This window comes from Sus scrofa, chromosome 14 (genome assembly GCF_054392235.1).
Source record: "Sus scrofa isolate SSC_HxYL_T2T_F1_AM1 chromosome 14, Sscrofa_HxYL_maternal_Yorkshire_Landrace_v2.0, whole genome shotgun sequence".
NCBI classification, from domain to species: Eukaryota; Metazoa; Chordata; class Mammalia; order Artiodactyla; family Suidae; genus Sus; species Sus scrofa.
Window position 1 is genome coordinate 134725873 of NC_139396.1, and position 25545 is coordinate 134751417.

Here is a 25545-nt window from a genome sequence, read left to right on the forward strand (position 1 = left end):
AGTGGGAACTCCTCTTGCCCATCTTAAATTTTTTTTTTTCCTTTTAGGAATTATAAGAATTTTCCTTATGTTCTAAATATGTCTCTCATTAGGTATATAATTTGCAAATACTTCCTCCCATTCAGTGTGTTGTCTTTTCATTGTTTTGATGATATTATTCATAGAACAGAATTTTTCATTGTGACGAAGTCCAGCTTTATCTATTTTTTTGTTCTTTTGTCACTTAGGGTTTTGGTGCTATATCTAACGGGAATTATTTAAACACTTGTTAATTAAATTTGCCATCTTGCTTATTTACAGATCAACTACCATAGATTGTCTAAAATGCTTCTCCAGATTTCCCTGGTGGTTCAGTGGGTTAAAAGATCCAGCACTGTCACTGCTGTGGCTCAGGTCGCTGCTGTGGTATATGTTTGATCCCTGGCCTAGGAACGTCTGCATGCTGTGGATGTAGCCAAAACGAAAAAAAAAAAAAAAAAAAAAACAACGCTTCTCAATTTTAACATACATAGGCTTCAACTAGGAACTTGTCGAAATGCAGGTTTTGGTTTCTTAGATCTGGATATTCTACATTTCTAACAGGTTCTCCGATTGATGCCAGTGCTACTGGCTCAGGGACCACATTTTGATTAGATAGGGACTAAAAGTTGTTTGATTTTATATCAAAGTAATAGGAACACTGAAGATTAGTTAGGAAAAATAGTCTCACTGTTTTATAACATGTTGACTCTTTTGCTCTTGGTGTTCTTCATAAGATATTCATGCCCTGGCGTTCTCTTGTGCCTCAGTGCAGGTTAAGGATTCCACGTTGTCACTGCATCAGCTTGAGTTGCTGCCATAGTGCGGGTTTGATCCCTGGCCAGGGAATTTGTGCATGCTGTGGATGCAGCCAAAAAAAAGTTACTCATGCCCTTTTAGAGAAGGCTTTGAGAAATCTTAAGCTGGTGTTTCGTTGTTCTTATTTTAGTTTCTAACCTCTATAGACCTTTTTTTTAGGCTGGCCATCTTTGCTGATGTGAACATTAAAACAATTTAATACTAAAACTTTATATATTGATCAGCTTAACATTTTACTTAATCTTTTTGAATATATCCCTCTACCTGTGTGTGTTGGTGAGGAAAACATAAGTACTTTTTAAAAATTGTTATAAAATGTGAAACTTGACTCTTTGATTACCATAAATTTTCAGAGAAATGTACAATATCAAGATTACTTTCATTATCAAAGCCTATTGATGATCACTGGTTTTATAAGGATTAATTCATAGTCTGATTTTCCTATATCCTGTTTTTTTCCCCCTTCCTTTTTCTAGGGGCAGCTCCATGACTTCTGGGAACCAGATTCTTAACAGGAGTTGCAGCAGCAAAATTATGAACCAAGAGAAATTCAATAAGAGCCTTTCCTAAAGGAGTAGAAAAGATTACTGCAACATCTAGTGGAAGGCTAAGAAAATGTGCTACTTGAATGTATAGTATGAAGCTGGTAATGAAGAAATTGTCATTTCTGAAGCAGATATGAGATGTGATCTGCTTAATTAAGACAACTGGCCTTTTAAAAGAGCAGAATCCCTAAGAGGGGAGGATAGAATCATCTAATAGCTGCATGTCTAACCTTCCCCTTTTAACTCTCATTAAATCGTAGGCCAGTTATCTTTTTTTTGGGGGGGGCGGGGGGTATTCGCAGCACTTGGATAATCACAGGAAATATGTAAGAAAGGGTTTGAACCAACTTGAGAAGCTGGACATGGAAACCAAGATCAAGTGTCAGTTTGGTTTAATTTTCCTGTTCGTTATTTTATGACTCAAAGGGAAAGCTTAAAACCAAGTTTAGTAGCAGAAAGGGTAAATCTCTTCTATAAGTCCTATAAACCACTGGGAGGTTTCAGTCCATGCAGTTTTTTTCGATATTCAAGGTTTAGAAATATATTAGGTTTTAAAAATACGTTTAAACAAACAGTTGCAAAACAGAAATTTGGTGTATTGTCAGATCACCTTAAGGGGAAGAGGTTAAGCTCTAAAATGGTGGCTCTGTTTTTATTCCAAAACATATATATGCAGTTTGTTTTGGATTTAAGTGCATATATGTATATATATTTTTGAAATACTGGCTAAATCTTAGAACTCTGGCCCTTGGTAGCCATATTACAGAAGTCTATATTGTAAAAGCTTAAAGATCTGGACAAGTTTCCAAAAATCGTACTTTCATGAGTATATAACCTTGGCAGAGACCCGAATGGTGTTTATTCTTTGCTACACTACGCACGCGTGTGTATGTGTGTGTGTGTGTGCGGGTGTGTGCTTGTTTTTTAAATTTGTTGCACTTGAAAACCACAGCTGCTCTAAATTCCTAAACACTGGAAAGCCATCCTTTGGTTTATATAGTAGAGGGTTAGTAGAAGCGCACATGCTGGTCTTAGGCCCAGGGCCCTCTGAAGCCTTTGGGAATAATAGATGTTTACTAGGTAACTGAAAAATTCTTTTGTTGACTGAGTGTCCCTTTTAGGAGGATTTGTTTCTTGAAGGATAAGGCCAGCTTTGTTTTTCTTTCTTTCGACATTGACTTAGATGACACTGCTCTCCTGAGCACTCTACTGCCTCCAGTGGTGGGAGGAAAGATGATGGAGGGGAAGGGAATTGGACTTTATGGTATGAGAGGGGAGGAAATTAATTTTGAAAAGTAGTTTTCTACCTCTAAACTGAGGCTTAGGAGTAAAAAGCATTGTATCCTAAATTTATCATTTAAAATAGTATCAGTAATTTTCGAGCCCATGTCAGGCATTGAGCAGTTAGAGATTTTATAGGGAAGACTAAGTTAATCCAGTTCCCAAGAACACCAGCTGAATGAGGCTTCAAGAGTCAGACCAACAAAAGTTTTATTCTGTGTTTACTGGTAAGAATATTATCTTGATACTACCTCTCAAGGGTATTATTAGAAAATGCCACTTATGGTTAACGAGATAGATACAAATAGTTATATTTGACAGAAGCTTGAAACTCTGGCATCTATCTGCCCAACAATGGGGGCTTTCACTCGCTGTAATTTAATACTTTGTAGATACATTATTTGTGTGTAATTTTATAAGTGTTCATATTTTTCTCATTTTGCATTGTGTAAAGTGTACAATATCTCAAAGTATAAAATACTGCTTATATTGCTTGTAATTACAGTGTGTAAATATTTTCTAATCGTGTACATTGACGGGGGGACAAGTGGGATATTCAGGTTTTTTTTTTTAAGTGACCCTTTTGTATTGCAGTTTCAACAGATAACTGCCCATCAAATTTAAAACCACTTTGATACATTTTTATTTAGCAGTTCCAATAAGAAAAGTCTATTTTTAATTGTCTTTCTCCATTATAGGAAAATACTTCATCTGTCCCTTTAAAATAAATGGCCAAACATCAGTTTGGACCCTTTTTATTTATGACTGTGGTAGATGTCTTTAGTCTCCAGGTCATATTCCAGCCAGTATTTGCATTGGGGTTCTCATAAAATTTTGTGATTCTCCTTAGCACAAATAGTCATGATTTTTCTCCCAAATCAAGTATTCTCCTTCTCCCTCTTGAGTCCCCATGCTTTCTCTCCCTCTTGCTGCTGTTGCCCAGGAAATGGGATGGTAGTGCGGGAGAATATGTTCATTGCACAGAGAATGTCAGGCCACTTTTTGGACTTGGCAAACAAAGCTTGCCTTGAGTGGTGGTGTGTTTGGCAGTATTTCTGTGCCAAAAATCACTTTGTCTAATTTTCTGGATATGTATGTCAAACTTATTACCCTTATAGCAAGCTGAAAATTAAGGTACTTGTGTTTATGCTTTTGTGTAACTGTTTGCCTTTTCTAAACTGTTCTTCTTGTTATCCTAAAATATAATTCTGTTGGTTATATCATGTTAAGTGAAGAGGCTCTCCGTGCACAAAACACGTCTATGTAGCAGTAAGGCAACAGCATTTGTACATTTTCTGTCTGTCTCCCGATGGCAGTGGTGCCTTTGTCACCTTTTGGAAGGTTGACATTTTGGTTTTGTTTTGAAGGACAAGTACTATCTTGCTTTTGACTTCACAGAAATCTCCCCAGATGTAAAAGATAGAAAATGGCGTGTTGTCATCCAGGTTTAGTTGGAGCATTTGCATTTTCCTCTTTGTCAAAACATGTGTAGGTTGGTGGGGATTGGCCAGTAATAATGTGTGGAGTCTTTAAACAAGAGTAATTGTGAAATTTTTTTAAAAAAAAGTAAAACTGAAGAGACGACCCATTAACAAATGACCTAGTTGGAGAATTAGGGGAAGACTGTCTTGGTTTGTCTTAAGAAAGCAAGCTTAGGCTGCAGGCGACTGGGCATGTAGAGCATGAGCCGAGATTAGTTCTTACTCATTAACAGTGCTGCGGCACCTCCTTACCTGTGCATTTGTTTTCTCTGGGCAGTCATGTCAGCCAGTTAATCCACCAGCTTTTAGGAAGTTTACAAGTAAATGCAGATTTTCTTTTTCTTTCCTTTTTTTTTTTTTAAGATTTTATACTACATCTTGTTTAAAGTCCTATGAATGTATGTGCCTGTTATTAAAACGGCTTTTTCTCAGTTTGAACATGTGTTTGAATATTTGTTTGGGAGTAGCATTGTTTAAGTATCTGGAACATCCTGTTTCTTCCCCTGCCTCACCTAGTTTTTATACTGATACCTTCCTTTCTTCCTCTTGCATTGGATTCTCCAATAGTTTTTTTAGCTTGATGTTTCCTTTTTCTGGAACACATGAAGCCGTAGGTGTACACAGTTCACTTTTATAGAACCCAATTCATAATTTGCTCTATACTTTGCAGTCAGAAATTCAAGTAATCTCATTCTCACATTACCTCATTCACTATGTCCATTCAGCAACTGTATGCTAAACACTCTAGGATTCAGTGGTGAACATCACACACAACCCTCACGAATCGGACCTTCTGAAATCCAGGTGAAAATATTTTCTGTTATTAGGCAAAGAGGACTGGAAAGAATACCTTTGGCCTGGCTCCATTATTCTAGAGCTCAGGACAAAGAAAGGGGAAACCATGCAGAGGCAGAGCTCTGGACAAAGAAAGGGAAAACAAGGCAGAACTCAGGACCACCTCCAGCCTGCCAAGCAGAAGATAATGGCTCTGGATCCGCCAGCTGAGAGGAGACATAGGTTGATACCTCCTCACAGGAGATACTGTTCTCATGAGCTCATAGAAGGGGTAGGAATGGTTGCCAGAGGCCTCGGGTTCCAGAACCATGCCAGTATTTCTCCCTTCTGACTGGCTGGCTAGGAGGAGACTGCCTGCCTGTGAGCCCTTTTCTGCAACTGTGGGATAGAGGAGTAGAGAGTGACAGCCTGGGCAAAAACAGAGACGTGGCCTTAAGTACCTACTGGGAGGCAGGCAGCACAGCTTTGTACAAGTTAAGAGCCTTGCCCTTTTCCTTAGGCCTGACCTCAGATCCCAGATTTGCCATACCAGCCATTTGTTCTTTGACAAGTTACTTGGCTTCTCTGAGCCTTAGTTTCTTCATCTGTTAAAAGGAATAATAACAGTGTCTGCCTCAAGATTAGTAAGGACTAAATAAGCTAATAGTTAAAAAGTGCTTAGCAAAGTGCCTGGCATATAACAAGAACAATAAATGCTGTGAGCTCTAATTTGAGGCTCTTCTCAGATGACAGTTAAAATTGATCTTGGAGAGTTCCTGTTGTGGCGCAGGGGAAACGAACCTGATTAGGATCCATGAGGAGGTGTGTTCAATCCCTGGCCTCACTCAGTGGGCTCAGATTCCAGCGTTGCTGGGGGCTGTGGTGTAGGTCACAGACATGGCTCGCTCGGATCTGGCGTTGCTGTGGCTGTGGTGTAGGCCAGCGGCTGCAGCTCCAATTCACCCCTTAGCCGGGGAACTTCCATACGCAGCGGGTATGGCCCTAAAATAAAATAAAATTCATCTTGGCAGTTTGCAATTCACTAACATGAGCAAACCACGTCTCAAAATTAAGAGTGTATGTATGTATGCTCTATTCCTTCTGATACAGGGAGCTCCAGAAGTTTTTCTTTCCAGCTCTATCTCTACTGGCAAAAAAATTTGTGATTTTTTTTTTTCTTTTTTTACTTCAGCATGCTAAAGCTGAGAAAGGGGTGGTGGGTGGTGATTTTCAATCATTTATGGACATGTCCTGACACTCCCTTTTCCTTGCTAACTATTCCCCAGGCTGGAGTCAAGAGAGGGCAAACCAGAAGGCCCGGCTTTGGGTCTGACTCCAAGACGACTGGCTGGGAGGAAAACTTTACAGGCAGAACAGGCTTCTGAGGCACAGTGGAACAGTGAGACTACGGCATTGTTGCACTGGTGGCAGTCCCTACTGAAGAAGCACCTCAGCTGTATGTATGGCCAAAATAAAGGTCACTACACCTAAAGGGAGTGCTGGGCAAACCAGAAGGGGAGGTGGGAAAGCAGGAACAGAGATGCTGCCGCAAGTGAACAGAAAGCAGGACAACCTGACCAAGCCAACGTTCTCTTGCCTCAGGGAACCTCTGCTCACGTTCACCTACCCCCTTCACCTAGGATCCCTGCTACAGTGAGTAACTGCTCTGTGCAAAACCTGGAGCCAAATGCCCATATGTAGGTGGCTAAGGACAACCAGCACTGCCCTCTGCCATTTCCCTGGAGTGGAGTTGAGAATAGCCTAGCAAAAACAAAACCCATATTTGTGTTCTGTGTTTGGGAAGGTTTTCAGATGGGATCCTCTCATAGCCATCCTGTGAAGCCATCAGGGTAGCAACTTTAAGAAGCAGCCCACTCAAAGAATGACCTTCCTGTGTCCCAGGATACAAACTTATGGCTAGGTTAGGATTAATTTCTAGCTTTGATTTTGAGTCTCTTCCACTGGCACTATTCCTCTCATTCATATTTTATCAGCCTGATTTTCAGAGAGGAGTGCTGTCAACCAAAGAGGCTTCCTATAGAAAAGTTCTATTAATTGCAGTCACATCTGATATTTTCATTAAGTTCAGAGATTGAAGTGGGAGGACAGCCGAGAGAAATGGACTGTGGTCTGAATATGTTATCAGAGGTAGTGAAGTAACTCCCTAACTACAGTTGGGCAAGTGCTATGCTGGAACTCAGTATTGTCATTTACACATTCTGTTCATTTGAAAATGTGTGAGATTCTGAGTCTGCCAGCAGAGCACCTTAGAGGAGCAAGACTTGCTTCAGAGAGTGTAGGTGAACTGATAAATCACTTTGGCCTACTTGCTGCCTCCTGAGGTATCTGAAGTCGGCACTGAGTTCCTGTGTCCCTTAGCCTGCTGGGCCTCTGCGGTTTACTTTCTCTCCTGTCTGGTACTATAAGTCTCGCAGTCTTACTGCCTTCCCTCCCCTGTCACCCCCAGCCCACGTTCCCACGAGGACTGCAGATTTACTGTACATAGTCGTGTCTCTCCTGGCCTTCCCAGCTTGGACTTCCTCACTCAGCCCATCAGCGCTTTCAGGATTTTTTCTGTGGTCTTCTCCGACATACTTGTTGACTTTTCCTTTCTGTTTCCTACTTTCTATTCTATTCCCATCGAATCAAACTCGGCTCTCCTCATCCTTGCCCCTTCCCCTCTGCCTACTACCCCTAACACTCATCTGTGCACAGACATGCACATTTCTGCCTTTGCTCTGACAACTCCCTTTCAGGTTTACCCTGCTCCTTCCCTCTTAGGCTTTTCCAGTCTTGATTTCAAGGCAAGTCACTTAACCTCTTAGAGCCTGTTTCCCCATCTATAAGATAGGGCTATTAATTCCTCAGGATGGAATAAAGGTACAAAGAAAAAATGAATTTGGACACTCTTTGTAAAAGTGAGTGTACACTTGAAGCATTCCTCCCCAGCTACCTCCCCCTCCACATACACACACATCCTATTTAGAGTGCTGGGGGTGGCAGAAGTGTGGCGTGGGCCCTGCAGTCTAGCAGTCTACAGTCACACACAGCAGCCCTAACTACGAGACTGTCTGTGAGGAAGTGCCAAACTGAGCTTCGTGGAACTCAGAAGAGGGATGACATGTCTTTCCTAGGGTTCCTTCAGTTAAATAATGATGGCTACTGTAATCCTGTTCACCACCTCTCAGGCCAATGCTCATCTGCCTGTTCCCCCACCCCCTGCTGCTCCAGAGCTCAGACCCCTAGGCGCATGTGAAACTCAGTCACCAGTGACCCTGTGGCCCTCATCGTTTTGGTCTTATTCATGGGCCCATGTCAATATTGTCACAAATGAGAGGAGGAGGATCAGTCCCAGTCATGAGAGTTCAGGTTTGATTCAAACCCTAGAGGAGAATTTAATAGGTGGTAGGAAGGAAGTATGAACTGAGTTGAGGGGACATTGCAAGGCCAGATCACATAGGAGGATCACACTAGTTGAGTTCTCAGGAGTTGGGGGAGTTGATTCTGAGATGCTTCCTAGATTGCTGCTGGGCAAGGTGATTAAACCTAGGAAGGGCAGGATATTTGATAGCCCAGGAGGAGCTCACTGTAAGATCTGGCCTACGAATTATGTTCAAGATGAACTGGAAGTGGAGGCAGGTATCCAAGTGACCCAGTCCCTGAGGAAGTGAACCCCAGTTAAGGTTTGGTTGAGTGGACAGGTGCAAATGATTGTGGCTTATTTAATCAGAAAAACAGCATTTCCTGTATACACTTCTGGTCAGGCTGTTACTTCTTTCCTCCAAGCCTGACTCCCTCAACCCCCTCAGACCTCAAGCTGAAAGACCAAGTGGCTGGAGTCCCTTGAGCTAGGAATCAAGACCCTGTTCCCTGTTGAGAGCTGCGCCAACGCTTGGTCTCCACCTACGCTGGCCCTCTGCCCTAGGCAGAGAGCAGAAGGAGGTGGCAGGAGCGCAGGAAGTGAGGTCCACGATAGAGGACTGGCCAGAGGGCCTTCGGAGAGTTAAATTCCCAGAGGACAGGTGTGCACATCCCCAGGAAGGGGCAAGTCCGAGGAGTCCCAGGGCCGAGAGGAGGGAAGGCGAGATAAACCGTTCCAGGGCGCACGGGGTGGTGAAGCCACCACCAGGGGGCGATACTAGGGCGGCGGCCCTTGGGGGCGGGGCACGTCAGATGCCCTCGGGCAGTGTGTCAGCCTTGACCTGTAGTGTGTAGGGTAGGGGCACGAAAGCAAACAGCGCCCTTACCGGCACCAGATCCTGTTGGCCCCGCCTCCCTGGTCCCGCCTTCCAGGCCCCCGCCCCACCCCCGGCTCCGCCTCCGGCCGCGGCCCCTTCCTCCCGCAGCTGGTGCTGTGGTGCTGTGGGGCCGCGGAGCCGCGCATCGCAGTCTCTATGGCCTGGGATCTGAGCGCAAAGGTGAGAGAGCCGTGGAGTGCGGGCGGCGGCAGGGCCTGGGCCGGGGGGCGGGGGCCAGGCCAGGCCTTCCCCGTGTCTGTTCCACCCTCCCAGCTGGGCCAGGCCTTTCTCACTGCCAAGTCCCCTGGTCCCGCATAAAGGTTGTAAAGGGGCGCGGGCTAGGCCTCGGGCTGCGCTGGGCGCAGACCCGCCACCGCAGAGTCGGCAACTGGCGTGGGGCGGGGGCCCGCGTGGCGAACAGTGTTTCTTGGGATCTGGGTCACGTCTCTCGGTGTCTGGCGGGATCGGAGGAGAGCTTGTCCTCGAGCTGCAGCAGTAGAAACTGAGGTTAGACCTGAGGAGAGGAGAGAACCGCGGAGTGTCCAGGATGGAGGAGGAAGGGGTAGCGGGGGAGGGGCTCTCAGGCCAGGAGGGACCGCCATCCTACCGGGCGGAGGGCGATACTGCCTACACTAGGCAAGTGGACATCTGGGATGAAGGTCGAGAGCCTGCCCATCCTACATTGATCCTCTTTGGGAGGTGGCTACCCTCCTCAGTTCCCTCTGCCCTAAGATCTCATAGTGGGAAGATGGTCAGAGTTCACGGGGCTGGCCGGGGGGAAGAACCCTAGCTGTGGAACTGGGGGTGGAGTGTGGGATATGGACCGGAGACCTTGAAGCTTCGTTGGCACTGGGGGAGAGAGGGGTAGCAGCTCCGCCCCCATTTAGCCCCGCCCCCTCCCAACAGGTTAAAAGGGAGCTGAGGGCTCCTCACCCAACTCCCATTATCTAGAACTGCAGTGGGCATGGGAGTGGAGGAGGGCTAAATTACACGTTCCAGTCTATTTTTCCTTTGCCAGAATCAGGGCACTCCTCCTGCTTGGGTTAAGTAGCCCCTCCCTGCCTTGCAGAGTGGCCTTGACCCATGCACTCAACCCTTTTGTGAATCAGCAGCTTCCCCCATTTCCCCCCCCCACACACACACTCGGATTCTGGCCTTAGAATCAGGACTTTCATGAAAGGAGGTAAGGTTCTGCTCTGCATCTCACCCCCAGTGGACACTGGCAGCTTTCAGGTCTGCAGTGAGAACTGGACCCTTGTATGTACCTATGCTTGTCTCTGAGCAGATGTAAGTGTGTGTTTGAGGACTGTGTGCATACACATGTACTTGATTCTTTTGTGAACATGACAGTGCCTGACCCACTCACTCTGTCAGTGCATTTGTGTGCATGTCTCTACACATACGTGTGTTTGTGCAGGACCCTCTTGTGAATAGGTGCACAGTCCCTCATAGGCACAAGTGTGGGTTTATAACTCTCCTTGTTAACCCCTGAGGCTGAGTGACCTAAATAAATGGCAGTGTGAATACAACCCTACATGTGAATATGTAAAAACACGTGTGGCAAGCTCTTTAGGTGAACACGTGTGTGCATTACTCTCTGGTGAGGACATGTCCTCACAGCCCTCCTATGAATATGTACATGTGTGTACCTGTAATGTGCATGCACATTTGTGTCTCTTGTGTAAACCTGTGTAAGTGTGGTTCCTCTGACCTGGGGCGTGTTCCTCTTGCCCAATCCTGGAGATTGATCTCTCCCAGCCATAGGGTTCCCCCCATTTTTGCACTAAGCAAATACGAGGCCCCAAAGGTAAACAGGTGTGCCGCCCTCGTGAGAGGTGGGGCACAGGCTGTTTGCCTGCAGCCTCTTGCTGCCCCAGCCCCCAAACCAGGAGCTGATGCCCCTTCTGTGGTCTAGGGACCCTCTTAAGTCTACCCATACTCCCTCTGGGCTCTGCCCACTCAGTGGTGACCTTTTACCTCTTGAAGAAACACTCCAAACTCTCCCTCTGGCCAACTCCTGGCCCCTCCTCTCGCTTCAAGGCCACATAGTTAATATTTGACCTGCAAGGAAGAGGAGAGGCCAGTGGCCTCTCTAGCCTTGTCTCTGGGCATTTTATGAGATTGGGTGGGTCAGGCTTTCTCCAGGAAACTTCAGAGATCAGGCCTATTATAGTGGTCTGCCACCTATCCTGACCCCATCCCCCGCTGCTTGGCTTGAGGGAGGGTCCAGGTGTGAGACTAGTCTCCAAGATGTGCTCAGGGATCCTGTCATTCACCTTTCCACCTCGCTCATGTCTCAGTCAAGTGACCTTGCGCACTAGAGCCTCCTATAGAGATGTTACCCCTGCACCACCCTACCCCATCCCCAGTGCATGTGAGTGTCTGCTTGCAGGTAGGGGCACGCGTGGATGCCAGGCCAGAGGGTGCAGTACAGACTCGCATGGGCAGGGCAGAGATGTGCACCCCCTTGGAGAGGAATGCTGAGGAGGAGAAGTATCTAATTAAAGAGAAATTCCAGAGGGAGCTCTCAGGCCAGGGAAAAGAAAAAACAAAGGGAAAAGAGGACAAAATAAACAAAGGCCCATTAAGCATCTGTGCCCAGGCCTTCCTGCATAAGGCACCCCCGCAGGCCAGGCGGCAGGGCAGCTGCTGCAGGAGGAGGCATTCTCCCTGAGAACTCGAGCTCCACCCAGATGGGGGCCAAGCTAAGCTTCTGACTGGGTCAGAGGAGGGCTGTTACCTTGGCTTTGGCGTGAAGGGAGTTTGGGGTCTTGTAAAGTAGACGAGTTCTCCCCAACTTCCTGCATCAGAGCAGCAAGGTGGTCAGAATGACTGTGAAGCCATCCTCTCATGGGAGTTCTGCAGATGCCACGGTACTACCTGAAATCTGGGGACAACACTCTCTACCTTCCACCCACACACAGACAAAAGGGTTTTTTTTTTTTTTTCTGTTTTTTTTTTCTTCAGAAAACGGACCTCAGAAAACCAGGACTAGCCCTGCTGTCGGGGCAGGGTGACTCCTTCAGTGACCTACAACCCCTCTGTGACCGCACAACTCCTTCTCACTATGGAGTTTGTATCTGATGCTGACAGGCAGCGTGTCATCCATCCCCTCTCCGGACTCTTACTGGGACTCCATGGCCACACAACTCTGTGATTCCATGTCTCCCCAATTCCAAGACCCTCCCTGGCCCCACGACTCCTGACCTTCTAAGTGACCTACCTAGACCTTGACCCCTGTGACTGTTCTTCCCATCATCCCCTTAACTCTGGCCCTGGCTCCCCTTGGGGGTCTTGTTGGTCTGGGCCTCCCCAGGAAGATGTGGGGGAGGCTCTGGCCCCTTCTCCTGAGCTTCCTCACAGTAACCGCCGTTCCTGGACCCTCGCTGCGGAGACCATCCAGAGAACTAGATGCCACCCCGCGGATGACGATCCTTTATGAAGGTTAGATGTCCCCAGCCTAAAAAGGCAACAGGAGAGCCAGGGCTGGGAGTGGGGAGGCAGCCCCAGAGCTGGGCTCACAGCTCCTGCTCCCCCCCAGAGCTCACTGGGACCCGGCACTTCAAGGGCCGAGCCCAGAACTACTCAACGCTGCTGCTGGAGGAGGCCTCAGCAAGGCTGCTGGTGGGAGCCCGAGGCGCCCTGTTCTCTCTCAACGCCTACAACATAGGAGACGGCACCCACAAAGAGGTCAGCCCCTGGAACCAGGACCACCCAGAGGGTGTCCAGATTCATCCACCTCCTTGGGACCTCAGGTTCCTGGAAACCCTGACAGTCTTCCATAGCCCCCTTGTCAGACAGCACTGCCCTTCCTGGCCCAGGTCTCCCTTTCAGTGCTCCTCCTGAAACTCACCCCGACCCTGAGTCCTATCACCTTGTCCCACGGGTAATGGGGAAAGGCAAAGGTTCTGGGGTCAGTGGCTCAGCGCATTCCCTTTCCTGCCCCACCAGATTCGCTGGGAGGCCTCCCCAGAGATGCAAAGCAAATGTCATCAAAAAGGGAAAAACAACCAGGTATGTGGTCTGCCCTGTCCCCAGCTCCTTACCTCTTCCTCCTTAGTTGGGGATATATCAGAGTTGGTGAGGACATAGATGGAGGAGTACAAATCAGCCAGTAAGTTGCATTGTAAGTGCCACCAAAGTAGCAGGCCCTGGGAGTAGACTTTTTTTTTTTTTTTTGGTCTTTTTAGGGCCACACCCACGGCATACGAAGTTCCCAGGCTTGGGGTCCAATCCGAGCTATAGCTACTGGCCTACCCCACAGCCATAGCAAAGCCAGATCCAAGCTGAGTGTTCAACCTAAACTACAGCTCAGGGTGACGCTGGATCTTTAACCCACTTAGCGAGGCCAGGGGTTGAACCAGTGTCCTCATGGATACTAGGCAGAATCATTTCCACTGAGCCACGATGGGAACTCTGCCCTGGGAATATACTTTAAATCAAAACATTTGGTGACCAGAGTTCAATCCCTGGTCTCACTCAGTGAGTTAAGGATCCCTCATTGCCATGGCTGTGGTGTAGGCTGGCAGCTGCAGCTCCAGTTCAACTCCTAGCCTGGGCACTTCTATATCCCATGGGTGCAGCCTTAAAAAAAAAAAAAAAAAAAAAAGTGAAACAATAAAAATAAAGTGTCTCCAAGAGATTCCATCAAAGGGTTCCTCTTAGCGCAATGTGGGTAAAAAATGAGGCTGGCGAGGCAAATGGAGCCCAGTTCATGAAGGGCTGTAAATTCCCAGCTGGGACTTTGGATTTTATTCTATGATCATGGGGCACCCTCACCATTTCATTTTTTTAAGAGACTCTCAAACTGTAATGTGCACATCAATCACCTGGGTGTGTGTGTGTGTGTTGTGTGTGTGTGTGTATTTTTTTTTTTTTTAGAACCGCACCTGTGGCATATGGAGGTTCCCAGGCTAGGGGTCGAATCAGAGCTATAGCTGCTGGTCTACACCACAGCCACAGCAACACCAGATCTGAGCCGAGTCTGCGACCTACACCACAGCTCACGGCAATGTGGGATCCTTAACCCACTGAGCAAGGCCAGGGATCAAACCCACATGGTTCCTAGTCAGATTTGTTTCCACTGCACCACAATAGGAATTCCACCTGGATATATTATAAATGCAGATGCTAATGCAGTAGGTCTGGGGAAGGGCATGAGATTCTGTAGTTTTAACAAGCTCCCAGACGAAGCTTGATAATGCTGGTCCTGAGCCACTCTTTGGGTAGCAAGGCCTTAGGAGAACATGTCCTTAAAGCACGTTCTGAGGGGCATTAATTTTCAAAAGAGATTTTTAACAGATAAGTTTGGGAAATTCTGCAGGCTCAGTCCCAAATGCTCTTAAGGCTTTGGAAGTCCCCAGTAAAGGTCGGTTTTACCTGTGGTTTCCTCCTTATTTGACCACAGAATTCCCTCTCCTAGCTTCCCCCAATTTTTTGTCTGCTTTTTAATTAAAGTATAGTTAATTTACAATGTTGTGAGGTTTGGGGGGTTGTTTGTTTAATAAAGTGTAGTTAGGAGTTCCTGTCATGGCTCAGCGGTAACTAAACTGACCAGGATCCATGAGGATGTGGGTTCAATCCCTGGCCTTGCTTAGTGGGCTAAGGATCCAGTGTTGCCATGAGCTGTGGTGTATGTAGGTCACAGACGCAGCTTAGATCTAGCATTGCTGTGGCTGTGGTGTAGGCTGGCAGCTACAGCTCTGATTTGACCCCTAGCCTGGCTGGGAATTTCCATATGCTGCAGGTGCCGCTCTACGAAGACCAAAAAAAAAAAAAAAAAAAAAAAAAGTGTAGTTGATTGACAATGTTGTGCCAGCTTCCCCCCTTTTAAATGTAAACATACGGGGGACAGTATCATAAGAATATCCATCTGCTCCTAGGCACTAGATGGATTAAAACAGAGCGAATCTGGAGGCAAGAAAGGTAGTAGGGAGGTTGGAGGCATCGTGTGCGGGTCAGAGGAGGGAGGCCTGAGTGGGCTGGGGGAGAGGAGAGATGGATGCCAAAACACCGCACCTGCTGAGGGAGTGGGGTGAGACAAAGAAGGCTGCATGGACTCAAACCCTGGGGAACAGGCAGGAGGAATCATTAACAAGGCAAGGATGTCAAGAGGCTGGCAGCCTAGGGCATTTAATGGGCAGAGAAGGCCAGTGTGGCTGAAGCAGAGTGAATGAGGCCAGGGGAAGGGGCAGGGCTCTATCATGCAGGGCTAGAAGCATATGAGACCCTATGTTCAGAACTGTGGTGAGTCACTGAAGGGTTTTTAAATACTGCAGTGACATGATCTGGTTTACATTTTTAAAATATACCTTGGAAAGTGGGTTGCAAGAGGGTGCTGACTGGTAGACTCTCTGGGGAAGGAAACTCCAAACAATGGTAACAGCAGTCTCCTTTGAAGGCAATAAGGATAAAAAGACTATTTACAACATATCCCTTTGTACCTTTTGAATTTTACAGTATGTGCATGTATCCCTCATTCATCAAATAGTTTTTGTAAAGAGTGGCAGGGGGTTGGGAGGGCTGTCAGGTATTCGCTGTACTTGTCTAGGGAAGAGGTGAGGATGGTAATTTGGACTAGGGTGGTGGCAATGGAGGGGAAGTTGACCAAGTCATGAGACATGCAGGACAAAGACTTCATCATGGAGAGAAGCTGAATGTGGGAGTGAGGGAATAGGAAGAAGCACAGATGACACCCAGTTTCTGGACTGATGGATGGATGAAGTGAGGTGGGAAAGACTGGATGAACAGGTTTCAAAGGGAAGATGCAGGTGAGGGAGGAGGGGATGAGTTTGGTTTCTGACAGCATGAGTTTGATGTTCTGGGATATCAGGTGGACAGATGGCTGGAACCTGGGGTAGATTTGGTGGTACCACTGCAAAAGGGTGACTGGGGGACATTGCTGAGAAGGAGATGCAAGAGAGAAGCATCTTAGGGTGGTGCGATCCCTTGGAGCCTCTGAACTGGGGGTGCAGAGGACTGTAGAAGATGCAGGAGAAGCTGGCTAAGTGTGTCAAGAAGCAGAGAGATAGCAGAGAAAAGAGGGGTCATGTGCCTGGGAGACCAAAGCAGAGTGAGTTCCAGGGAACACTCTGTGTTCTGGGCAGTGAGAAGGGCCCCCCAGGGAAGCTGCCAAGTTGTTTGTCCGGTGGGTGGGGCAAGAGCCCCACTGGAAAGCTGGACTAATGGAAGAGGTCTCTAAGAAGGCCCAGCGCTCACAGCCCTCCCCACCTCCCCCACAGACCGAGTGCTTCAACCACGTGCGGCTCCTGCAGCGGCTCAACGCCACCCACCTCTACGCGTGCGGGACCCACGCCTTCCAGCCCCTCTGCGCAGCCATTGTGAGAATGCCTGCCCCCGGCCTGACTGCTAGTCCCTGACCCCAGACTGGTCTGGCCTTGGCGACAACCCCTGCCTGCCTATCCCCACGATCACTGACTTCTGGCTCTTCATTCCCCCAGGATGCCGAGGCCTTCACTTTGCCAAGCAGCTTTGAGGAGGGGAAGGAGAAGTGTCCTTATGACCCAGCCCGAGGCTTCACAGGCCTCATCATTGGTGAGCACGCCCTCCTCCCCTCCTCCACAAGCATGCTGTTTGTGGGCGTGGATCTCGTTGCTAGGACTTGCTTCCCACATGTGTTATGTGTCTTGTTATAAGTGACATGTCTCTCATGTCTGGCATGTCCCTGCCTCAGATGGAGGCCTCTACACAGCCACGCGGTATGAATTCCGGAGCATTCCTGACATCCGCCGGAGCCGCCACCCACACTCCCTGAGGACTGAGGAGGCACCGATGCACTGGCTCAATGGTTAGGAGGATGAGGCGCAGGAGGATGGGGAGCAGGGGACCCTTTCTTCATCTTTACTCCCTTGGGCAGTTGACCATCCCATCTCCCAGCCCTCAGGGGCTCCCATATAGTCCTGTGCATTGTTGAGTGAGGGGGGTGGGGGACGATCCCCAAACTATCCCAGAAGACGCCTGAACTGCCTGACCCACAGATGCTGAGTTTGTGTTCTCCGTCCTGGTGCGAGAGAGCAAAGCCAGTGCAGTGGGTGACGATGACAAGGTTTACTACTTCTTCACGGAGCGTGCCGCTGAGGAGGGCTCTGGCAGCTTTGCTCAGAGCCGCAGCAGCCACCGTGTGGCCCGTGTGGCCCGTGTGTGCAAGGTGAGTAGGACGGAGGTCAGGGCAAGGGGTAGAGGCTGAACCTCTGACCCTGGCCCCTGACCCTACTCGCCTACTTCCCCAGGGGGACCTGGGAGGGAAGAAGATCCTGCAGAAGAAGTGGACATCCTTCTTAAAGGCGCGTCTCATCTGCCACATCCCACAATATGAGACACTACGTGGTGTCTGCAGCCTGGAAACCGATACCTCAGCCCGCACGCACTTCTATACAGCCTTCACGCTGACCACACAGTGGTCAGTGCGGGCTGGTGGGAGGCAAGGAATGGGGACAGCACAGGGGCTGGAGCAGAGGTCAGCGAGGATAAGATGGGACCTACTGCGGGGAGGCTGGCTGCACAGAACTTCAGGCACATCCAGCGCCTGCTGACCCTCAGGAGACATGTGGGCCTGGACCTGGGGTCGGTTAGGGTAACAGTGGGCTCCAGGCCAGGCAGGTGGGCAGGCTCCTCTCAGTGTGACTCAGCCCCTCCCCTATGTCCCATCCCTAGGAAGACCCTTGGGGCCTCGGCCATCTGCCGCTATGACCTGGCCGAGGTGCAGGCTGTCTTTGCAGGCCCCTACATGGAATACCAGGATGGTGTCCGGCGCTGGGGCCGCTACGAGGGAGGGGTGCCAGAGCCCCGGCCTGGCTCGGTGAGTGCCCAGGCCTGGGGTCAGTACTAAATGGAGAGGACCCCTGAGAGGGGCAGGCGAGTCTAGCCTTGCGGGGAGGAGAGGTAAGAGGTAGAGTTCTGAGGTTCACCACCCTGTCCCCCACCACAGTGCATTACAGATTTGCTGCGCAGCCAAGGCTACAATTCATCCCAGGACCTGCCATCCCTGGTCCTGGACTTTGTGAAGTTGCACCCACTCATGGCTCGGCCTGTGGTGCCCACACGAGGACGGCCCCTGCTGCTCAAGCGCAGTGTGCGATACACACACCTCACAGGGACACCTGTCACCACGCCCGCTGGACCCACCTATGATCTGCTCTTTCTGGGCACAGGTGCTTCTGACCCCTGGCCTGAGCCCTTTGGTGACTGCTGGCCTGAGTCTTTGATCCCGGTTGACCTCTAGCCCCTGGATGACCCTTGATCACAAAGCCCGGTGACCACTGATGTGGATTCTTCAATGAACACTCACTACTGGCCCCCAATGACCACTAGCTCTTGGTGACCGCTGACGTCTGTCACCAACCACTATGACATTTAACCCTGGTCACTAATGCTTCTGAATCCATTCTTGCTATGACTAGCTTGGAATTCCCAATGTCCTGAAGGCCCACTGCTGCTGGCTAAATCCTCGTCCCTGCCCTCATGACTCTGAGCTGCTCTTATTAGGCTATTGCAGGGGGCTAAGAACAGATTCCACTGTTAGAGTCTGACCCTCTGCCCTTCCCATACCAGCTGATGGCTGGATCCACAAGGCTGTGGTCCTGGGTTCTGGGATGCACATTATTGAAGAGACACAGGTGTTCAAGGAGCCCCAGTCTGTGGAAAATCTGGTCATCTCTCCGATGCAGGTAGAACCTGATTCATCCCCTCAATATTCTGGCCTTGCCAGCATAGATGGAGGGAGTGGGGAGGTTGGGCAGTGGCTGTGCGTGTCTGTAAGTTGGGGTGTTGCCAACCAGCTGTCCTCTCTGGCTCCTAGCATAGCCTCTATGTGGGAGCCCCTAGTGGCGTCATCCAGCTACCACTGTCCAGCTGCTCACGCTACCGTTCCTGCTACGACTGCATCCTGGCCCGGGACCCCTACTGTGGCTGGGATCCCAGCACCCATGCCTGCATGATGACCACCACCATAGCCAACAGGTCCCAGGGTGGCAGGTGGGAGGAAAGGGTGGGGTGTGAGGGTCCCAGTTACCGAGGGTATCAAGGCTGAGAGGGGAGGAAGGCCTGCCAGCTGCAAGGAGTGGGGGCTAGTCATTTGTAGCAGTCTCATTGACCCTTCCACTAGGGAAACTGAAGCCCAGTTCCCCTTGTTCATGAATCCTGATCTTCTGTCTCCAGGACAGTGCTTATACAAGACATAGAGAAAGGAAACCGAGGCTGTGAGGGCAACGGGGACATAGGTAAGTGACATCATGGATGTGTGTGGGTCTGGCTGCACAGCCTGTCCTCTTTACCATTTGTTGTCATTTGTATGTGCATGTACGCATCTGAATCACTCTATCTGTGCTTTGAGTGAAAATGACCCAGCACAGAGTAAGTGCTCAATAAACATTTGTTTACCAAAAAAATTATAAATAAGGATACAGGCTCAAGATGTGAAGTTTCTTGTCACCTCTGGAACTTACAGCCAACTATGTGGGCAGGCAATCAAATGATCACACAAACAGTTAATTATAATTATTTTCATTGGTTTTTGTTACAACTATGACAAGGGTTTGAAAGATTATAGGGGAGTTCCCATCGTGGCTCAGCAGAAAGGAATCTGACTAGCATCCATGAGGACTCAGGTTTGATCCCGGGCCTCGCTCAGCAGGTTAAAGATCCGGCGTTGCTATGAGCTGTGGTGTAGGTCACAGACACGGCTCGGATCCTGGCCTCACTCAGTGGGTTAAAGATCCTGTGTTGCTGCCAGCAGTGGTGTAGGCCAGCAACTGCAGCTCCGATTTGACCCTAGCCTGGGAACCTCCATATGCCACAGGGGCGGCCCTAAAAAGCAAAAAAAAAAAAAAAAAATTTTTAAAAGAAAGAAAAACAAAAATAGATACTTCTCCTGATATCTGAAGCAAGAGCAAAAGTTACTCATCAGAGCTAATATGTAGTGAGTACTTACCATGAGCCAAGCACTGACCACTCACTCACATGCAGGGTCTCATTTATTCTCACAGCATTCCTATGAGAAAGGGGCCATTATTACCATCTCCATGAGGGGCAGTCTCTCTGAGGGACAGGGAGAATAAGTAAACTGCCCAAAGTCAACCGTCAAGTAGTAGGATCAGAATTTGAACCTGACCCCAAGCAGGCTGACTGGAGCCTATACTTTTGATCACTATACGCTCTCTCCCACAGATTAACTGTACAAGTACAGAGTATGGGGTGGGGGGGTGACACCCAAGCAGAGGGAAGAGCAGGCAGACCATGCTTGGTGTTGGGGCAACAAGAGAAGAGGCTGGAGGAGTTCCCATCCTGGTGCAGCGGAAACGAATCCAACTAGGAACTGTGAGGTTGCAGGTTCGATCCCTGGCCTTGCTCAGTGGATTAAGGATCTGGTGTTGCTGTGGCTGTGGTGTAGGCCAGCAGCTGTAGCTCCATTTCAACCCCTACTCTGGGAACCTCCGTATGCCATGGGTGCGGCCATAAAAAGAAAAAAGAAAAAGAAAAAAAAAGAACAGAAGAAGCTGGAGTAGTGGGCATGGACTGTGCTGAGGCTGGGAGTGGCATGATCAGCTTAGTGTTTTTAAAAGATCACCCCATTTCTGTATGGAGAATGGATTAGATGGGGGCCAGGCATTGTCGCTGGGGAAGAAGAGACGTGATGTGAACAGGTCTGAGATAAATTCTGAGGCATAATGTTACTGAGGGTTAGATACAAAGGTGATGGGAGGAGAGAGAGGCAAGGGAAACTCAGGTTTCGGGGACATGGCTGGTGGTACTGCATATGGTGATGACGATTCAAGAAAAAGACCTGGTGTAGTCTGGGAGGGAGACCTTGGCCTTCCTTCCTGTGGCATGTTCAAGAGCCCTCACATAGAGATGCCTAGTATGTGGAAGATACTGAGGTCTGACGCTTGGTAGAGAACTCTGTGCTGAGGCAGGGATGAGGAATCATTGGCAGATGGCCACTGAGAAGGCCCACGTGAGCAGAGAGCTTAGTCAGTTGCCACCCTAATTTCAGATTCCATGCTTGGTGCTGGGGACATAACAGGGAACCTCCCAGGACAGGTAGGTACTGACCATTCTCCTATCCCCCGCTCCTTCCAGGGCCACCACCACCACTGAAGACCCGTTCTGTGCTCCGCGGTGATGATGTCCTACTGCCCTGTGACCAGCCATCCAACCTTGCCCGGGCCTTGTGGCTGCTCAACGGGAGCACAGGCCTGAGCGATGGGCAGGAGGGCTACCGCGTGGGCGTGGATGGGCTACTGGTAACAGACACCCAGCCTGACCACAGTGGCAACTACAGCTGCTATGCTGAAGAGAACGGCCTCCGAACCCTGCTGGCCTCCTACAGCCTCACGGTGCGGCCAGCTACTCCTGCCCCTGCCCCACAAGCCCCTGCAATGCCTGGGGCACAACTGGCACCTGATGTAAGGCTGCTCTATGTATTAGCCATTGCTGCCCTTGGTGGCCTCTGCCTCATCCTGGCTTCCTCTCTCTTCTATGTGGCCTGTTTTCGGGGAGGTGGAAGAGGACACCGACGGAAATACTCACTGGGTCGGGCCGGCCGGGCAGGGGGCTCCGCTGTGCAGCTGCAGACAGTTTCAGGCCAATGTCCTGGAGAGGAAGATGAGGGTGATGATGGGGAGGGGGCTGGAGGCCTGGAGGGGGGCTGCCTCCAGATCATCCCTGGGGAGGGAGCCCCAGCCCCACCACCCCCGCCACCTCCACCACCCCCGGCTGAGCTGACCAATGGGCTAGTGGCACTGCCCAGCCGACTGCGCAGGATGAATGGTAACAGCTACGTGCTCCTGAGGCAGAGCAACAATGGAATGCCAGCAGGGCCCTGCTCCTTTGCAGAGGAGCTCAGCCGCATCCTGGAGAAGCGGAAGCACACGCAGCTCGTCGAGCACCTGGACGAGAGCTCTGTCTGAGCCCAGCCTCCCAGGAAAGATGCTCTTCCAAGCCAGCCTGTCTGCCCCAGGCTGGGTCGCTGCCTCCCCAACACAGACACCCTACCTTACCCCCCATTCCAACTCCAGGCCCTTCTCCCAACTTTTTGATGTTCCTATAATCAAGGGGACAAGACAAGCCCAGCCAAAGCCCCATTCTCAGCCTCCATAGACCCATCTGTGAGCAGCCCAAGCCAACCGGTGCTTCTCAGAGGTAGGTGCTCCCTCAGGCTCCACAGACCCAGCCAAGTCCTATCTCCTTTTAATCCAAGCACTTGGCAGGAGAGGACACAACACGCCTGCCCCTCCTGTCTGCTTAAACCCTTCCTCTTTCTTCCAGGCAGGGCTCTGCAGGTCCAGATGGCCTCAATGTCACCACTCTGCAAGGCCCTATGTGCTGGATGGTCCTGAAAACAGACAAGACCTCTGCCAGCCACCAGAGCCACCCGAGCCCTGCGTGTATTCACACGCGCGCGTGGAAGAATGTCGATCAGCTGGGCTGCAGGCCCCCCCCCTTTCTGGTGCATTCTTGTGTTTCATCCCTTCTTCTGGACTTTGGGTACCCTCCCAACTGCCACATCCCACCCTATTTAGTCCTCTCCTGTAGTCCCAGCCCTGTGTGATGACCTCTTTGGCAAGAGCTTGGGAACAGGCCAGCCTGGGGAGGTAAGACTACTGCATCATTCCCTTTTCTCCCTTACTGTGTAGCCCTTGTTGAGTCAGCCTCCCCACCCCCTTGGTCACTTTCAAAAGTGGCAGTTCCAGGCATGTCCCTTCCTCAGGCATATGTGCTCACATTTCTAGTCACATGCACATTCTGAGCCTCCCCTTGCAGCCTCGGACATGTGTCTGTCAGGTTTGGTCCATGAACATTTCAGGGGAGAGCTTTCTCCCACTTAGCTGTCTTCGCAGACACTTCCTTAGGACGGGTGACCGACACTGCACTCAATGAGCCAGCCTCCCTTTTGGGGACCAAGCATTTGCTACCCCTAGACCAGAGCAGGGGGAGGAGAGATCTGATGGGATCTGCACCTGGCACATGAAGCCCGTTCTTGGAACTATGCAAAGGGCAGAGGCTGGGAGTTTGGATGCTTGGCTCCCACCCCTGTCCTACCTCACCGGGACACTTTCAGGGTCCAGGAGCCTCTGAGGTCTCCAGGCGCATATGGGACAATCAAAATCTGACTGAGCTCCCCCATTCCCCTTGGGTGAGGACGACTGTTATTTTTGTAGCTGAGAACGTGGAATCCCACGGATTTTTACTGCCCTTCAACCTCTCCCCCTTCCACCCCACAATGAATGTATTTATTGTGAGGCGGCTGCACTTCTTTAAGAATGCCCCTGCTCACCACCCAGGCAGGCGGGACGGGCATGTGACAGAGTGGGGAGCCTGGGCTCAGCTCCTTCTCCCACTGTTGGTTAATAAATACCCTCTTTCCCCACAGCTATGAGTGGTCTGCTTGGTCTAGACCGGCTTCTCCTGATCATCAAGGGATAGGTTTCTCAGCCTATGGTAAAGGTGCTGCAGGGCTGGCTTTGCTTCCTATAAAACCATTTGCAGAGGAAAATGGGATCCTCAGCTTCCATCCTGACTGCCAAAAAAAAAGGCCTTTTTATTTATTTATTTTCTGTCTTTTCTAGAGCCGCTCCCGCGGCATATGGAGGTTCCCAGGCTAGGGGTCTAATCGGAGCTGTAGCCACCAGCCTGTGCCAGAACCACAGCAATGCGTGATCTGAGCTGAATCTGCATCCTACACCACAGCTCACAGCAACGCAGGATCCTTAACCCACTGAGCGAGGCCAGGGATCAAACCCGAAACCTCGTGGTTCCTAGTCAGATTCATTAACCACTGAGCCACAACAGGAACTCCAAAAAGGCCTTTTTACAGGCTCTCACTATTTATTGATCATGGTGATATGAACATGACAAAATTACAACAGTTCAAAAAGTTTCTAGGTTTTTTACCTCCTGGCTCTTTTCCTCACCATCCTTCCCCCACCCCCCACCCCATTTTTAGTGAAGCCTAGAAGATGCTGCCTTTTTTTTTCCTCCTTTTTTTTCAATGCTGACCTGAGAACCACTCTTTCCAAGGGTCAAGCCTAGATTAATCTTGGCCTTCAATACTACACCATCCTCCTCTGTGGTTTTAGAATAATAAAAAATGGTGTTATAGGTTAAATATGCACATAGTTTATAGTAGACTTACAGTGTGATCTTGGCAAGTTTATTAACTTCAGTTTTCTAATCTGTACACAAAACATTCATACACATATAAAAGGCCTTGCCCAGTGTATACACAGCAGAATATAAGGTGCTACTTCTCTCTAGGTCAACGAATGCAGAAACAGGACATAAGAGATTCTTCAGATGCCAGCCTTGAAACCTCTCAATGTGATTTCAGATCACTATTATGGATTTGAGAAATAAGGACCCAGTAAAATCCTTTAACACTCTCAGATTTTAGAGATGTCAACCAGATAAAAACTAGAAGGCTCACAGCCACTGCCCCGCACAGTGAACACCAAAAAAAGAAACAGGCAACTCTTCTGTATCCCAAGCAGAAGTTTTGGCTCAGCTTCCCTTTTGGTGGGCTCCATGTGTCTCCTGTGAACCAAACGAGGAGGAAGAACCACCTCTACTGAGATGAGAATCAAGACTGGAACTGGAGTTAATGGGGCAACTCTTCATTGTGCTTGCACCTGGGCTGGAGCAGGATCCTGAACCTCTCGAGGGCGCAGGCCGCCCAACGTTGTCGGTTTGTTGGTGAAGGGGTGCCACTGGCCCTGGATGCTAGGGCTGTCCGTGTGGAAGGGCTTGCGGATGCGGATCACGTCCAATCCCGACTGGTCCGCCAGTTTCTGCACCAGTGCGGCGATCTCCTCGACCGACTTGCAATGGATGCTCTCCTCGCGCACAGCCCCGTTAACTGGCCGAAGGGAGGTGGGGTAAGAGGAAGCGGGTCAGGGGTGAGACGAACTGCATGCGAGCGGGCCGAACCCCCCGATACCGCCCTCCAACCCTAGCCCGGCCCCACTCACGGTACTCGGCCACTACTCTGGGCACACAGCACGGCCGCGGATTCACGTATATTACGACCCCCGGGTTCCGGCGGGCGAAGTCGGTCACCTCCCGTTCCACAAACTCCCTGGGGAACCCGAAAAGGGTGAGCAAGGTAACCCCCGACCCGGGACGACCTCTGCCGGGAGTCGCACCCCCGCGCCCTTCCTGGCTCACCTGGCACCGCGGGAAGAGGGCGCGTCACGGCTAAGGCTAAAGCTGAGACGCTGCAGCTGCTGCACGTAACGACCCAGCCCGTTGTGCAGGACACTGGTCAAGAAGCGGCTCGCGGTCCCTCGCGCCGTCATGGCCGTAGCTCCCGGGCAGCCGGCCGGGCTATCGCGGAGTGGGGGCGGGACTAACACGAGGCTTCCGCTTCCGGGAACA

General features: G+C 49.9%; 3 protein-coding genes and 1 non-coding gene across 7 annotated transcripts in view; 3 read left to right on the forward strand and 1 right to left on the reverse strand.

Annotated features, from left to right (window-relative positions):
* SLF2 (SMC5-SMC6 complex localization factor 2) overlaps positions 1 to 4582 on the forward strand; it is a 52534-nt gene extending 47952 nt beyond the window's left edge. For all 4 annotated transcript variants that reach the window (XM_084995164.1, XM_021072666.2, XM_021072665.2 and 1 more), the window contains exon 20: positions 1314 to 4582. In XM_084995164.1, the coding sequence (XP_084851290.1) occupies positions 1314 to 1349 (36 nt within the window). In that variant the 3' untranslated portion in view covers positions 1350 to 4582. The remainder of the gene's footprint in view (positions 1 to 1313) is intronic.
* A 4698-nt stretch (positions 4583 to 9280) lies between these two features.
* Positions 9281 to 23544, forward strand: SEMA4G (semaphorin 4G). Its single transcript, XM_084995186.1, has 16 exons — positions 9281 to 9336; positions 12124 to 12600; positions 12698 to 12846; positions 13108 to 13170; positions 16398 to 16496; positions 16617 to 16710; positions 16850 to 16963; positions 17154 to 17323; positions 17406 to 17575; positions 17830 to 17974; positions 18104 to 18326; positions 18727 to 18842; positions 18974 to 19134; positions 19333 to 19394; positions 21253 to 22314; positions 22441 to 23544. Exons 2-15 carry the CDS (start codon positions 12477 to 12479, stop codon positions 22080 to 22082), a joined length of 2520 nt encoding a protein of 839 aa, XP_084851312.1. The 5' UTR covers positions 9281 to 9336; positions 12124 to 12476; the 3' UTR covers positions 22083 to 22314; positions 22441 to 23544.
* MIR10382 (microRNA mir-10382) lies at positions 17322 to 17395 on the forward strand. The gene has a single exon (NR_162162.1). It is a non-coding gene; the product is annotated as a microRNA mir-10382 (primary transcript).
* Positions 23545 to 24303: 759 nt separating the features above from the next.
* On the reverse strand, positions 24304 to 25506 carry MRPL43 (mitochondrial ribosomal protein L43). The gene is made up of 3 exons (XM_003483541.5): positions 25336 to 25506; positions 25140 to 25246; positions 24304 to 25027 (listed from the first exon to the last, which is right to left on the reverse strand). The coding sequence occupies exons 1-3, from the start codon at positions 25464 to 25466 to the stop codon at positions 24786 to 24788; spliced, it is 480 nt and encodes a 159-aa protein (XP_003483589.1). The 5' UTR covers positions 25467 to 25506; the 3' UTR covers positions 24304 to 24785.
* Positions 25507 to 25545: the final 39 nt, after the last annotated feature.

Excerpts from the sequence above, each read along its gene's own strand:
- SEMA4G (XM_084995186.1), top strand. The coding sequence starts at position 12,477 with ATGTGGGGGAGGCTCTGGCCCCTTCTCCTGAGCTTCCTCACAGTAACC. Across the intron at positions 13,171-16,397 it reads AAAAAGGGAAAAACAACCAG|ACCGAGTGCTTCAACCACGT; the intron begins GTATGTGGTCTG and ends CCTCCCCCACAG. Across the intron at positions 17,324-17,405 it reads GTGTGGCCCGTGTGTGCAAG|GGGGACCTGGGAGGGAAGAA; the intron begins GTGAGTAGGACG and ends CTACTTCCCCAG.
- MRPL43 (XM_003483541.5), bottom strand. The coding sequence starts at position 25,466 with ATGACGGCGCGAGGGACCGCGAGCCGCTTCTTGACCAGTGTCCTGCAC. Across the intron at positions 25,247-25,335 it reads CCCTCTTCCCGCGGTGCCAG|GGAGTTTGTGGAACGGGAGG; the intron begins GTGAGCCAGGAA and ends CGGGTTCCCCAG. Across the intron at positions 25,028-25,139 it reads CAGAGTAGTGGCCGAGTACC|TTAACGGGGCTGTGCGCGAG; the intron begins GTGAGTGGGGCC and ends CCCTTCGGCCAG.